The following is a 15848-nucleotide window of genomic DNA, read 5'->3' on the forward strand; positions in this document are numbered from 1 at the left end:
TCGGGATGCGTCGGGGATCCCGTCAGGGTCATTTCGGGACTATTAGGTGATCATTTGAGGACCTTTCCGACATCATTTCTGGATGGTTTTCTGTATCCGTTCGTCATCCCGACGGGGTCATTTCGGGATCATTTGGGGTGCCTTCCGGCATCATATCTTGATGTCAGGGTCATTTCGGGACTATTAGGCGGATCATTTGGGGACCTTTCCGGCATCATTTCTGGATAGTTTTCGGGATCTGTACGGGAACCCATAGGGGTAATTTCGGGATCATTTTGGGTATTTTCCGGCATCAATTCTAGATGGTTTTCGGGATCCGTCCGGGATTCCGTCGGGGTCATTTCGGGACTTTTTCGGGGCTATTTTGGGATCATTTGTGGACCTTTCCGACATCATTTTTTGATAGTTTTCGGGATCCCTCCGGGATCACGACGGGGTAATTTCGGGACTTTTTCGGGGCTATTTCTGGATCATCTGGGGTATTTTCCGGCATCATTCCTAGATGGTTTTCGGGATCCGTCCGGGATTCCGTCGGGGTCATTTCGGGAGTTTTTCTCGACTTATACGGGATCATTTGGGGACCCTTTCGGCATCATTTCTGAATGATTTCGGGATCCGCCCGGGATCTCGTCAGGGACGTTCCGGGACTATTAGGGGATCGTTTAGGGACCTTTCCGGCATCATTTCTGAATAGTTTTCGGGATCCCGTCGGGGACATTTCACGACTTTTTCGGGATCATTTGGGGTACCTTCTGGCATCATTTCTGGGTTGTTTTCGGGATTCCTCCGGGATCCCGTCGGGGTCATTTCGGGACTATTAGGCGATCATTTGGGGACCTTTCTGGCATCATTTCTGGATAGTTTTTGGGATCCCGTCGGGGTCATTTCGGGACTATTTCGGATCATTTCGGGACCCTTTCGGCATCATTTCTGGATGGTTTTCGGGATCCGTCCGGGATCCCATCAGGGTAATTTCGGGACTATTAGGGGATAATTTGGGGACCTTTCTGGAATCATTTCTGGATAGTTTTTGGGATCCCGTCGGGGTCATTTCGGGACTATTTCGGATCATTTGGGGACCCTTTCGGCATCATTTCTGGATGGTTTTCGGGATCCGTACGGGATCCCGTCAGGGTCATTTCGGGATTGTTAGGGGGATTATTTGAGGACCTTTCCGGCATCATTTCTGGATAGTTTTCGGGATCTATACGGGAACCCATTGGAGCAATTTCGGAACTTTTTCGGGACTATTTCGGGATCATTTGGGAACCTTTTAGGGGCCATTTCATGACTTTTTCTGTATTATTTCGGGATCATTTGGGGACCCTTCCGGCATCATTTCTTGATGGTTTGCCGGGTCCATCAGGGTCATTTCGGGACCATTTTGGGATCATTTGGGGACCCTTCCGAGGTCATTTCTGTAGGAGTCAGTTCGAGATATTTTTGTAACTTTTTCGGGATAGTTTTGGGACCCCTCCGGGATCATTTGTGTATGGTTTTCGCGATCCGTCGTGGATCCCCTCGGGGTCATTTCGGAAATTTTTCTGGACTATGTCAAGATAATTTGGGAACCCTTCCTGGATATTTTCTGGATGGTTTTTGAGATCCGTACGGGAGCCCGTCAGGGTCATTTCGGAACTTTTCCGGGACTATTTCGGGACCATTTTTGTACCCTTCAGGGATCATTTCTGTGTGGTTCTCTGGATAAGCCTAGAATTGTATCATCGTCATTCCGGGGTTTTTGGGACTATTCCGGGAACTTTTGGAGACCCTTCCGGGGCATTTCTGGACGGTTTTCGGGATCCGTCCGCGATATCGTCGAGGTCATTTCGTGGCTTTTTCTGGATAACTTCGGGATCATTCGGGGATCCTATCAGGTTATCAGCACATTATTTTATTTGCAAATAAAATGCATTAGACAGACAAATTTTTTTAAACAGATAACTTGATAAGCAGGCTAACGTGAATAGCCCATATATTTCATTTTCTCCTTGCGGACGGGTAAAGGCTAGTATATATTATAAATGGCAAAGTTTGGATGTTTAGATGTTTAGATGTTTGGATGTTTGTATGTCCAGACGTTTGTCTTTGTGCCTCAATCACGTAAGAACGGCTGGACGGATTTGGCTGAAATTTGGCACAAATATAGCCAATAGTCTAGAAGTATCTACTAGCTATATATTTTTAAAAAGAGGGGGGTCCCCGCCCCCTAGGTACAGTTAAATTTTAACTATTATATTTTTTCATCTTTGTGACTGAATTACGCCAGAACGACTACACGGATTTTGATGAAATTTGGGACACAGACAACAGTCTACTAGTGAAATTTTTTTCGAACATGGAAATTGGGTGGGGGTCCCACGACCCCTTCGAAAAATTACTTTTTAATAATTTTTACACATTATGACTTCACCTTTACTGACCACCAATATTACAAACTCAATAGGTCAAATAAGTCGAGGGCTTACAAAGTGAGCAGTGACACCCTCCATCTTCGCACCCCCTTTCCCCTCACCCCCTCTGGAGCAAAATCTATAAATTGTTATAACTCAATATAAATGTTCTAAATCAATAGTTTTTGGTATCTGGCTCATACAGATCAGAACTAAACAATTTTGGAAAAACGATCGGTGGTGCTCTCCGTCTCCTCCCGCCATCCACCCTCCTTCAATTGTTTTTATTAGCACGCTTTTATAAGCTTTACCTGTATGTTTCTTTGTAACTTTTCATCGCTCCAATGCGCCTGCTGCCTTATTAACATGGTTTTATAATTAGCTTCACCTTATTTGTAATCCCGTTAGGGTCATACCGAGACCATTCCGGGATCATTTCTGGATGGTTTTCGGAATCCGTGCGGGATCCCGTCAAGGTCATTTTGGGACTATTACGGGATCATTTGAGGACCTATCCGGTATCATTTCTGGATAGTTTTCGGGATCCGTCCGGGATCATTTCGGGACTATTTCGCGATCATTTGGGGACCCTTCCAGCATCATTTCTGGATGGTTTTCGGAATCCGTGCGGGATCCCGTCAAGGCCATTTTGGGACTATTACGGGATCATTTGAGGACCTATCCGGCATCATTTCTGGAGGGTTTTCCGGATTCGAAAAAAAACAACTTAAATTGTATTTATTGACATGGTATATTTATATATTACAACTAAATTTGAATTATTGTACACTGTGCCAAACCATGCTTCAAGTACAGTAAAGCAGAATAATCAATTTAGATGCACACTACTAAAAAAAGAAGAATATATATATATTGCGGTTTGAAAGAGCTTTTGCTATCGTGGAAGCATCCAAAAACTACTCTAATTATATTTTCAGTAGCAAACTAATATGAAAAATTGTATATGTACATAGTTAAAGTTCATACTGTGCTAAATAAAAAGGTAAACGCGCAAATAGTATATACTAGTCGCATTGGCCGTTCCGATTAAGCTGCTCCATTTGCAAATTTATCAAAATATTATGATTATCTTTTCTAGCTGATAGCTGAAGATTAACATCGAGTTTAGATATTTTGTCAGCAATGTAGGTGGCAAAACTGTTCGCTTTTTCATTTTTGGATGCAGCACAATAAGCATTAGTTAAATTTTGGGATGCTGTGATTAAAGCAGAAGCGTTGTCATTTGCATCATTTTCTTTTTTAGTACGTAGTTTTTTTAAAACATGGCCCAACTTATTTGATTATTTTTCTACAAATTGAACACTATCTTCATTGGTACATAATGGTGAAAGGACTACATCGGAAACTATTTTAGAACTATTTGCATCGGTAGCGCCGATGGCTTCTAATGGCTGGCTAGCAGAGTTGAACTGTTCCGCGTCGATATCTTCATCTAAGAATTCAATGCAGTCGTCGAGATCATCTTTGTTTTCTTGTCTGAGAACCTAAAAAATATTTAAAATTATTTATATGCAAGACGCGATATGATAGTTAAAGTTATAAATCATCATCTGCTCTATTGTTGTTGTAGCAGAGCTTCGCCCCACCCAATAGGTGCGACCAATCACAAATTGTCATCAATGTCCTCTAACGGGGGTCGAAAAAAACATGCTGTGTTAACAGAGGACCATAATGAGAGGGGGTTTAAAGGCGTTGGTTTCTCATTGTAATTGAAAAGAAGGTTGGTGTGATGTGTCGCCTTACTGTGTGGATGATGTTACAGTAATATAAGATATCCCATGACAGTTCTGAGAGCGGCGTTTCGACAGACCTGCAGTTTCCTCTGGTGTATTTTTCTTCTAAGCTCGGTAACCATATCGGAGACGCGAAGCAAACAAGAAGGGGGTTAGAGGGCTAAGAATATAGGCGCGGCAGGTATGCCTGTTGTAAGAGGCGACTAAACACCCAAATGGCGACATTATATGATTCCCGAGAACATTTTTGTTCATTTCACGGCCGAGCTCATCACGATAAGGGCCAGGACCCTCATATATGGAATCTCAACCGAGGTTAAGGAAGGCATTAAAAAGGCCAAGCCACCAAGTCAATAATCCCAGATGGTATAGCCATGACGACACCTTGGCGATGAGGGAGTAAACTACACGTTTTCAATTTGTCACTGAAGTCCTACCCCATTCCAATAGGCAACGATAATTCCGCTACCAAAGTGCGCAAAACCAGCTAGCGAAGGTGGTTTCGACCGATATCACTCCGGAAACCGGAGCGAATATTTGGTTAGCCAACCATCAGCATCGCCCTGGGTTCAGGCATCGGGCAAAAGAACATCAAAATGTAAGAAACAAGTTCTTCCAGATCGAAGAAAGTTTTTCTAAGAGGGGTCGTACCGGTAGTGATTTAGGCGCAGACTACGGGACGCCCTTGGGCGTGAACAGTAAGGAGCCACAAAAGATTTATAAAAGTTACAAGGACGTCTGGTTTTGGGGTCCAGCCCAGAACAACATTTCCGATGCAACCATCCCTTGCACGTGACACACTGACAAGAGTGTGACCGTCCTAAAAAGATTATTTTCCCGCAACAAATTAAATGGGGTTACACTAAAATGACAGCCCCTGGTCGGGAAAAATCCCGAGCCGCTCCGGTGCATAGAACCGGCTGCCTTGGGAAGCTCCGCTCTGAAATATGGCTCTGGTGGATTTGAAGATATGGGCGATTGTAGATTTACCAGAAGACATTACTATTATTTTGTATGCTCCATTGTGCTTTTTGAATGCCTTCATGAGGATATCAAAAAGCCGAACAGCGGTTACTTACTCCCATGTACGAGATTTAGTCGTCTCTTGTGACAGGCTCTACCGCGGGGAGGAAACTCATATGGATCGGATCTACATTGGGCTCTACTCTACTCTACTCAAACTTCTATACAACAATAGAGAAAAGAAAAATGCATTACCTCCAAAATTCTTTTATTGAAATTATTCACCGACGGTGTATGCTAGCTTACGACGACCAGGAATTTCAAGGAACCATAAAATTTCCAGGGACTCCTCTCATCAACGCTTGCTCCACTTCGTCTTGCATTCTCTATCCGCTGCTTCTCTGTACTAAAGTACGATTTTAAATTGCACCACTTATGCGTAAATTCATCTGAATATCGGGGAAGTAAATACATTATACAGTGGACTAAACCATATCTTATCAAATATTAATCTTATGTATTCCTCGATATTAAAATTGATCTTGAAACCTAACCGTATTTCCTTCACCAGCTCAATCCAAAATTGTTGCTTTTTGTATTTCAGTTTATATGCAGGAAGCGTGTGGTTCCAAATAAATTCCGCGTTTTGAACTTTATTAATAATATGGTAGACGTAATTGTCTTCCCATCTTAATTTCATTTTTCCTGTTTTTAAATTGTATTTCAAATTATTTTTCCTCTTTGTAATAATTATTTTTTCAATTTGAGTTTCGTTCAGTTTACAATTAAACGTCAACCCAGTTAATTTTGAGCGCATATTTGTCGCTCTTCAGCTTACTGCCGAATTGTTATTGTATTTTGACTTTCGATAGGTTAAAGTTAGTTTTTCAAACAAAAAATACAAGAAAACAAAGTAGTGTCATATATGCTTTAGGAGACCCATCTAGCGGTAGTGGTTAAATAACTAACATAAAAGCACAGGGTGTACCGAAAAGCGGAGACACAACCCTCTGATGGCCATAGGGTATAACATATAGCTGAATCAGTTGCGATGAATTGTGGACACACATAGAATGCATAGAATTAGTGTAGAGGGTGAGACATAAACACATATTTCAGTTACATCTGAGTATAATGCGTATTGAAATTTAGTAGGACAAATTTTATGTGCAGCATTTTCGGAGGTGTATTTAAAGCATTGTAAATTTTACCAAGTAGCGCAACTAACAGCTGATCGCTCAAAATTTGCACACACACACAAACATCACTAATGGCCATATTACGGAAATCTTAGGGAAATTGAAGTTAAATTTTTAAACAGACATAAAATGTTATAATTTTGGACTATATAGCATCCAGGACACCTTAATTGCAGTAATTGAAAGAAAATGTTTGCTTATACTCAAGTATTTAATTATTTTTTCTAAATTTATCTTTAATATTGATGCAATGATTGATCCAATGCAACTCTGGTCTTCCTACTGTTCTTCATTCCACTCCATTCGAGTGCCTATTTTCACGGCCTGCGAGTGCCTTCCACTCTATTCGCAACATAACCTCGAATTAAGCTGCCAAACTATATAGTAAACAATGATTTAAAGTTTGTCGCTTAGCAGTCCATATAAAGTTTAAGCGTAAACGTATATAGAAGTAAAAAAAGCACGGCTATTATGTACTGGTGCCCACCGCTTACCAGCGCGACGAAAGTGTTTGTGTAAATCTGCTTTAAGAAGCGTTGCTTGACAAGGCTATTAGAAATGCACTCCTGGGTTTGCTGTCCGTCAGGTTCATTCGTGTTGAAAGGTTCATTTTGCTTTGTGGTGTAATTTTGACAACATTTCGTTGCACTGCAAGCAAGTAAACTTTTTCGTAATTTTTTTAATTACTTTTAGGATAATTAATTGCATTACAAAATTAAATGCCTTGGAACTGAAACAAACGATTCAGTAACTGCAACAATTCTTTAACGTTCCACGCGGCCACTGCAAAGTGCGTTCAACAATTTTAAATAGTACCAGGCTGTGGGTCAAGAAAGAACAAGCAGACTGGAATAAGTTTGCACAAATTGTGATACAGGCAACGTGTTCAAACATGAATAATACCCAGAAAGCTTCATGTTCACATAACCGAACTTCCGCTCAAGGCGCCAGTAATAATGTATCTACAGCGGACCCGCCAATACTGAACCCGGAAGAGGCGGAAGCCGATCGCAAACATATGCAAAAAATTGTAGCAGCCTTACGCTATTATCAGTGAGTAGTTTTTGTATGGTTCTTTTAGTTTATAAGCTGTTTTGGCAAATGGATTGTTTGTTTATGAAGGCAACAATGGATATCTTATGTTATAGGATAGTTAGATTTAACATAATGGGGGTATTTGAAGCAAGAACATCCATTTAATTTTGAGGTTATATACATGTGTAATGGAAGCTTGCATCGCAAACTTTATTTTTTTGATAATATCATGGACAACTCATATCTCATATAAAAATGAACTGAAAGCCCGGAGGAAAATATAGCCTTTATCAATAACAATCAATTCATATTTTTATGCACTGTTCTAAAGGCGGCGCGATTGTTTTGCAGAAAAAAGCATGTGGGCGAAAAAACAGCGTAAGCACTAGTTTGGACAGTATTCACACTCTGACCATTATGTACATTATTCGCAATGACTGACAAATGCTGATAAGCTTTTGTTTACTATGCAGGTTTTTTTTTATTGATTTCATTAAATACTGTAGTCGGTCTATAGTAGATTAACACTTTAATTTTTTCGTATGAAATACAACATATTTTCGTTATTCGCGTGGAAAACTATCGCCCTCGTAATTTGTAAGGAAGACTGGCGCAGGTCGTTATGTTGCTAGTTTTCCGCACCAACAAGCGAAATTTCCTGGTCTTTAACATGTGTGGGAGTCTAACATGTGCTAGTTTTTATGGGAGCGACGGTATATTGGTTCATTTACCTATTATACATATGTACTCATAATATGACTTAATTCCTTTTTTTTTAGAAAATATTGTTTTGCGCGCGTTAATCAAACTGAAATCTACCTCAATAGTCTTCCTAAACGTCATCAGGACATGTTGGTTGAATATCGTAATCATTTACGTGTTATTAGAGACTGCATTCATGAGAATCAAGCCGTTATCAAAAAAATGTTGCGGGACAATGTTGGATTTATGGATATTGGTGGATCTGAGCAGAAAGATAAAGATGGTTATAATACAAAAATAGACCAACAAGACTTGGAGCATGTAAGATAAAATTTTTGTATATGCTCTTGTTATGTATTAAAATTGTATGCTTAAAATTATGGGTTTTATCTCGGTAGTTTTAAACTATTAATTTTCTATATGTATGTACATATATGCAAAAATTAATGTATTGCTAAAACATTAACAGCAATTTAAAAAATTGCAACAATAGAAAATTATACAACAAACACTTACTTGCCACAGGCAACAGAGCAAGCTGATGTTGAACCTTTTAAAATTTTAAAGGCCCAATCGACATTAAAATTAATAGCTCGTGATTGGAGTACATCATGCGCAGAGGAGCGTGAGCAGTCATACAAACCGATCATCGACGCAGTTGAAGAATTTTTCAAGCCTGATGATTAGTAAGCCGATAAGCCATCTAAAATTTTAATACTTGAAGAAGGCAGTTGTATTTTCTTTATTTTTAGTGCCCTCAATGAGGTGAAAATACTTGTACCGGGCGCTGGGCTTGGCCGTCTGACCTATGAACTTGCTTGCCGTGGCTATGAATGTGAAGGAAATGAATTTTCATATTTTATGCTAATTGCATCACATTTTGTTTTAAATTTGTAAGCTAAAAGTCATTTTCTTACAATGAGCTCATATTACATAGTATGTTTCTAGATGCACTGAAGAAAACAAGTATACGCTTTATCCATGGGTTCATCAAAATGTAAATAATTTACGTATGTCACACCAGGTGGCACCCATACGATTTCCAGATATTTGTCCAGCGAAAAATCCACCTAAAGGCAATATAATGATAGCAGCTGGTGACTTTTTGGAGGTAAAGTAAAGTAAACTTAAAAACATTAACTAATAAATTAATTACAACAAATAAGGATCCATACGATGTGTACTAACAAAAGTGCATATTGTCGCGGGCTCTTAAAAGAAAAAATCAAAAATCCGTTTCACTAACAGACGAGGCTCTGGCGACCCCAAGCTCCTCATGGAACTTGAGGGTGGGGAGGAGGGATGGCCTGAAGGTTTAATGTGGCCATATAAATCGTTCCCGAGATGGTCGGGCCAGCACCTTAATGGTGCTGTGTTACCGGAGCGTATCGGATCTGTATCCGACAAAGGACCATCACATCGATAACACTCCCGAAAGCCTTCGGGGAGTAACCTAATCGCTACAACAACAACAACAACAGTGATTGTTTAAAAGGGCAATTCAATAATATTTGGCCATGGGTCAGCCGCATTCCCATCACCAACAAAAAACGAAAACACGTTCTTCTCTATTCTTAGGTTTGCGGCGTAAATTAAAGTAATTTGAAATCATAGAAGCAAATGTCGTTTTTCGTTATGCTATGGTTTTTGTTTAATTGTACTAAACCATTAATTGAGCTAAGGTTTGTTAGTCCTTTTGTAAGCATTCATGTTTTTTGTTGTTTTACAATTCTATTATGTTTTTAATGAGTATTTTTCGCATTTACATATATTTTACTTCTAGGTCTATACAGCACCAAATGTATACGACTGTGTCGCGACAAGCTTCTTTATCGACTGCGCTAATAATATTGTGGACTTTATTGAAACTATTTATAGGTATGTCCGGTTTACATACATATGTATAAGAAATTCATATTTTAAAAGAAAGCTTTTATAAAATTATCCCTTTGTTAATTTGCTTACACGAGGAATTTCGAAAGTGCTTTTAATATATAAAAATATTTCTATTTTAGAATACTGAAACCAGGCGGTATTTGGGTGAATTTGGGTCCACTGCTATATCACTTTAGTGATATACATGGTGAGAATAGTATCGAGCCAACTTATGAAAATTTAGAGCTTATTATCAGAATGGTGGGGTTCGAAGTGTTGCGCAGTCAAACAGGCATACGAACAAAGTACGCACAGAATCCACAATCCATGCTGAAAAGTGAATACGAAAGTTTGTTTTGGATTTGTCGTAAACCAACAAATGCTGTAGATGGTATTGCAGATTCTTCGCAATACGATGATGATAATGTGGAAGACGTTCAAAACACTGGTGCTAATGGTGTCGGCATCAGCAATAATCACTGTGCGGGACGTTATAACAACGGTTATAGAAATGCCTACCAGCATCAATAGTAACGGTGGTGGTAATGCAGCGAAATAGGTTAAGATGACGACATAGAAATATACACGGCAGTATATTCACTTGCTTAACAATAAGTTATTAGTGTTATTTTGCTATTATATGTAGGTTTTGAATATACAAACAACCATAATACATTTTCATTAAGTCATATTTTACTTCTAAGTTTTTAATTTAATTTTTTTGTTAATAAGCAAATACTGAATATCTGCATAATAGCTACATACAAAATTTATAGACAAACAAATGTTCTCTTACTAGACGTAGGAGTTGTATGAATTTTTAAATGTAAGGTACTTGAAACCACAGTATCCGTGAAACTGAATTCTCGAAAAAAATATTTATTTTAAACAAATTAATAGTAATAAAAAACCTTCACACTAATGCACTTCATAGTTACAGATATGTATCCATAGGGTTTCTGAGATATCGATAGGACGGTATATAATTCGATGCTAAATTGAATAAAAAGCATGCTGAACCTAAGACTTTATGTCAAATAATGAAATGCAAATGTTAGCTGTGCAGAGTGGAAGGACTGCCATTTCTGGGTGAATTTTAAGTTCCGAAATACTATTTCCAAAATACTATTTATGTGTGTTTATGATAAATTTGACTGGATAATGTTTTATTTTACTTTAGTTTTTTATTTCTTTTGCATATAACAACCATTAATAGTGTGTTAGAAATAATATAGGTGTAGTGCAGTTAAAATACAAAGCAAACTGTTTTTTAATTTAAAACAAAAATGAATTAATTGTTGAACATATTCGACCTAATAAATGATGAAGTTCAAAATCAAAAGTGCTTGCTTCGATTTAATTTCCTATTCTATTTATGCGTTACAATTCGAATTCAAGAACTGCACAAACAATTGTGGCACCTTATCCAAGCTACTGGTGGTCGCATGATGTAATTTGCTATAATTTAAGAACTGTCTACGTAAACGATTTAATTGAATGGCATTTATAGCTGCAGGAACTTCCACTTTAACTTGACTACCCTTCACCGGCACCGGTCCTGTATTACCAATTTTGCGTGCAGCTAAAACATCCGCTGTAATGTCTTGCGTTAGTTTGTCCAAATCAAAAAGGTAATTTGCTGAGCTCAATGGTGGCTAAAATTAAGTTGCGGAGAACAATCTATTACTTCTCTGATTTGTATCGCATGTCAAACTTACATTTTGTGTGCTTTGATTTGGAGGCAATGGTTTCGATTCATACAACGCGCTATAGATTGCCCCAAAATCAAGAGTATCATCAGGGAATACAACAAAAAGGGGGCTATCCCAACGACAATTACCATGTGGCTCTTCGAAGCGCATACATAGGGCATCAAAGATTTCGCGTGAGTATGGTACATTTGAATTATCTACAAATTGATCATCAGCGCTATCACCACATTTCACTAGATCATCATCGGTGCGTTGCTGATTGAAGTCCCAGGCGCGCGTTGGCTGTATACCGCAGAAAAGTGTGCATTGCGTGCTGCGAGCAGCTTTTGTTGCACAAAATAATTCATACCGATAACCTGTAATTCGAGAGATGTTTAAGCGATTCGTTAACATCGAAATTATTTGTTACCTTTAATATAATTACCCGCATCCACAATGACTACATCCTCTTTGTTAAGCAATCGCAATGCTTCGGATTTGATATCGCTACGCACTTGTTTTTCCTTTTGTGAGTCTGCAAAGTATTCATTTTTCGCAAAACCTGCATTGGCTGTTGATAAATTTTCCGAGATCACATGTACCTTCTTTCCTTTCTCGATAAAGTGGTGTTGCAGGGATTTAGCGCGTGTTGTTTTACCGCTTGCTGGCAAACCCGAGATTACTATCATTGGCATTTTTTGTAAGTTCTTATTGTTGGCTATGTTTGGTAAATGAATTCCACTAGATTTTACTCGTATTTACTCAATTTAAATCTACTAAATATTAAATACAAGGGTTCCTAGAGCTGGATTTCACCATAGAAATGTTGAATGACAACATGGGCATCATAGCGGAACGATACAAGGTGGCAGCATGGTGACATACCTACAAACATAAATAAAAATTCCATGTACTTTGTTTTTGTAAATTCGATGGACAAATGTCAAAATCGTACTGCGCCGGAAGTTGATACATCAAATCAAATAAAAAAGTTTATAATCAGCTGTTCCATGCTGCCACCTTGTATCGTTGCGCCATGATGGGCATGGTGAAAATGGTAAACAGCTGTTAACTAAGCAGAGGTTTTTTGTAGGAAGGGTCTCTCATCTGCTAAAAGACCCGAACATAAGATTTTAGATTCAGAATCCCTCGTTGACAGCTGAGTACATGCATCCTTTTCCAAAGAGCCTATTTGTCGCCGCCCTTACAAACACATGCAATTTACTTATCCGTTGGCGCACGATGCTGCATCTAACATATTATGTGTTCGGGATTAAAGCGAAACCCTTTATTTTTTCGGCATTTTGGTGGGTCCCTTTTATATATTTTAGACGAACGCCTCTGAATGACAATTCGTTTAATTGCTGTGATATTAGAACTGCAAATTTGCGATTTTTTGATATTACCTAAAACACAACCAATTTCCGACCATGTCCGATGGGAAGCGTCGACGTTTTCGGAAACCTAAGGTAAGTATTATTGAAATATACCAATGTTTCAACTAAAGTTCTGTATATATCCAGCAACCCGAAGACAAACGACCCATAATACTTGCGAAACGCAACGTGGAAGAGGATGTTCCTGCTCAACGTCGTTATGCGGATGCTGAAGTGCAACCTAAAATATTACTAAAATCACGCGCCGACCACAACAGAGATGATGCCGAGGTGGCGGAGGCGTCTGCAGGTGCTGCTGCAATGCCCCTAAAAACCATAATTGTAACACGCAGTGAACCGACACAAAGTCCATCATTAAGTGTTGTTAGTCCTAGTACGATAAAAGAGCAGCCGCAGCAGCTATCGAATAACGTATTGAATGATGCCGCAACAAACGTACACATAATTGAACCTTTGATACAAATGACACGTCCTGCAACAGTTATCTCATCGACCGGCGTAATAAATGCTGGCACACGCAAATTACTTTTAAAAGGTAATAGTGATTTCTTGGTAGTTGGCGTAATTGGTATGCAGGGTGTAGGTAAATCAACCATTATGAATCTACTTGCCAATGATGATATAGCCTATGATTATTACGCAAAGCTATTTGTAGAAGAAGATAGTTTTTTTCCAACAAAATTGAAACCCCATAAATGTTCGGCGCGTTCACGCACGGAATCCACGCACATGTTCATTACAAGTGATCGTTTGATATTGCTAGATAGTCCTCCGGTTATGTGCAATTCTTATCGCAAAGACATGACCACAAATGAACTGGACGATTTACGTCAAATCATTAGTTTCCTTACGGTCTGTCACCTGCTGATTGTGGTGCAGGATGATTACTTCAATATGAATTTCATACGTTTGCTACAATTCGCCGAACTTATGAAGCCCTCCCATGAAAATAAACCATTCGTTAGTGATTACTTTCCCAATGTGCTGTTTGTAAAGAATCGCGCTAAGCGTCAGGACTTTGTGCCAAGTCAAAAGGAGCGCATGTGTCGTATGATGCGTGCGCTCTTCAAAGATTCGCAGCTACGAATTTTTGTAGGGCAAACAGCGGAGCATCAAAAGCAAAAGAGAACACGCGTCCCTGAAACGGAGCGACAAGTTAATACATTCTTGCTTCCAGAAGTTGATGGTATGTAAATACTTATATAAAACAAAAGTACCTTTATTCCAATTCCCTTCCTTATTCTAGCTAATCACGAAACCTCCACCTTTCACAAACCACTGCACGAAATCATTGAAGATTTTCGTTCACTTGTTTTCATGACACCACGGAATGAAATGTATGCGGGGACAAGCGAATTGACTGAAGCAATATGGTTTGAATTGCTCACTAAGGTGACGCAGGATACACAACAATTCTTCAGTACATACGAGGAAATACAACGCAAACATTTAGAAGTGGGAAATATGCAGATAAGTTGTCAAAGTGGTAATACGAAAGATACGGTTGAGAACTGGCGTGAATAAAAATTATAGCCATGCAAGAGGTAGCTGGAGCTACGAGGCTTATTTGAAATATATATGTAAATTAAAAAAATATATATCTAAATAAATTTAGAAATTAAACCAACTTTTTTATTGCCTTTATTTTTTAAAAAGTTCTTAGAAGATCTTTCTGCAGCAGGGCTGTTTTTCATCCTTCCACTTTGGGAGGTAGTGAGAACCTTGTTTTTCCCTATCTTATAATCCGCGATTTGCGGGGTCTTCTTTCTTGTGGATAAGTTAGAGAACACTTCAATCTCGAAGCATGGGTCCGCCCGACCACATTTTGCCTAGGATTTGGTGCATAATCCTGACCAACTCTTCGCCTTGTTTGTTTTAGCCGATATATTGCCGTTTTCACGTAACCATAGTTGGGAACGTTTATTCCGTAATCAGGGATTTGGGTATCAGTTTCGTTGTTGTTGTATTCCCCAGCGGGTTAGGGGGTTAGAATATACCCGCGGTAGGTATGCCTGTCGTAAGAGGCGACTAAAATACTAGATTCAAGGAGCTGTGTAGCGCAACCCTTCAGGTTGCCAGCGCAATATATAGCTTCTCGAAACCCAATTGTCAACTTCACCTATCCGCGGTGAATCCTGTTTCACTAACAGACGAGGCTCTGGCGACCCCAAGCTCCTCATGGAACTTGGGGGTGGGGAGGGAGGGATGGCCTGAATGTTTAATGTGGCCATATAAATCGTTCCCGAAATGGTCGGGCTAGCATCTTAATGGTGCTGTGTTACCGGAGCGTACCGGATATGTATACAGCAAAGGACCATCACATCGATAACACTCCCCAAAGCCTTCGGGGAGTAACCTTATCGCTACAACAACAACAGTTTCGTCATCTTGTTATCTATCAAACAGTTAACCCTAAGTATTTTAAGCACACCCTGAACATCGATTACAGGTCGGTGTTATCATTCCTGGAATTATTTGTTATTGTTGTAGCGATAAGAACGGGTACGTTGCTGTAACAAGCCGCATTAAAGTACTAACCCGATCATCTCGGGAACGATTTGGTATGACCACATGAAACCTTCTAGGCCATCCCGCCCTCCTAACCCCTAGATCCATGAGGTCGCAAGAGCCTCGGCTGTTAAAAAAACAGGATTCGCCACGGGTGGGTGAGGTTGACAATTGGGTTGGAGAAGCTATATATTGCGCTGGCAACTCCTTGAGGTGGTCGCGCTACATAGCCCCTTGAATTAATTCGGTATTTTAGTCGCCTCTTACGACAGGCATACCTACCGTGGGTATACTCTTAAGCCCCCTAACACGCTGGGGCGCTTCCCAAGGC

General features: G+C 39.5%; 3 protein-coding genes across 7 annotated transcripts in view; 2 read left to right on the forward strand and 1 right to left on the reverse strand.

Annotated features, from left to right (window-relative positions):
- Positions 1–11263, forward strand: part of LOC137249104 (carnosine N-methyltransferase) — a 29616-nt gene extending 18353 nt beyond the window's left edge. Inside the window, exons 1-8 of one of the 4 annotated variants that reach the window (XM_067780279.1) lie at positions 6764–6913; positions 7003–7362; positions 8124–8367; positions 8572–8732; positions 8799–8939; positions 8995–9157; positions 9830–9924; positions 10062–11263. In XM_067780279.1, the coding sequence (XP_067636380.1) occupies positions 7202–7362; positions 8124–8367; positions 8572–8732; positions 8799–8939; positions 8995–9157; positions 9830–9924; positions 10062–10452 (1356 nt within the window). In that variant the 5' untranslated portion in view covers positions 6764–6913; positions 7003–7201 and the 3' untranslated portion in view covers positions 10453–11263. Of the gene's footprint in view, positions 1–6763; positions 6914–6938; positions 7363–7398; positions 8058–8123; positions 8368–8571; positions 8733–8798; positions 8940–8994; positions 9158–9829; positions 9925–10061 lie in introns of those variants that run through there. The other 3 variants (XM_067780280.1, XM_067780282.1, XM_067780281.1) reach the window with 3 other exon arrangements.
- Positions 11050–12457, reverse strand: LOC137249105 (protein KTI12 homolog). 2 transcript variants are annotated; one of them, XM_067780285.1, is made up of 3 exons: positions 12058–12457; positions 11640–11989; positions 11050–11576 (listed from the first exon to the last, which is right to left on the reverse strand). In XM_067780285.1, the coding sequence occupies exons 1-3, from the start codon at positions 12305–12307 to the stop codon at positions 11295–11297; spliced, it is 882 nt and encodes a 293-aa protein (XP_067636386.1). In that variant the 5' UTR covers positions 12308–12457; the 3' UTR covers positions 11050–11294. The 2 variants fall into 2 exon arrangements, with proteins under 2 accessions (XP_067636386.1, XP_067636385.1); XM_067780284.1 differs by having other exon boundaries at positions 12043–12457.
- Positions 12458–12902: 445 nt separating this feature from the next.
- On the forward strand, positions 12903–14621 carry LOC137247653 (protein SMG9). Its single transcript, XM_067778626.1, has 3 exons — positions 12903–13081; positions 13136–14195; positions 14256–14621. Exons 1-3 carry the CDS (start codon positions 13043–13045, stop codon positions 14531–14533), a joined length of 1377 nt encoding a protein of 458 aa, XP_067634727.1. The 5' UTR covers positions 12903–13042; the 3' UTR covers positions 14534–14621.
- Positions 14622–15848: the final 1227 nt, after the last annotated feature.

The sequence above is a fragment of the Eurosta solidaginis genome, chromosome 4, assembly GCF_040869045.1.
Source record: "Eurosta solidaginis isolate ZX-2024a chromosome 4, ASM4086904v1, whole genome shotgun sequence".
Taxonomy (NCBI): domain Eukaryota; kingdom Metazoa; phylum Arthropoda; class Insecta; order Diptera; family Tephritidae; genus Eurosta; species Eurosta solidaginis.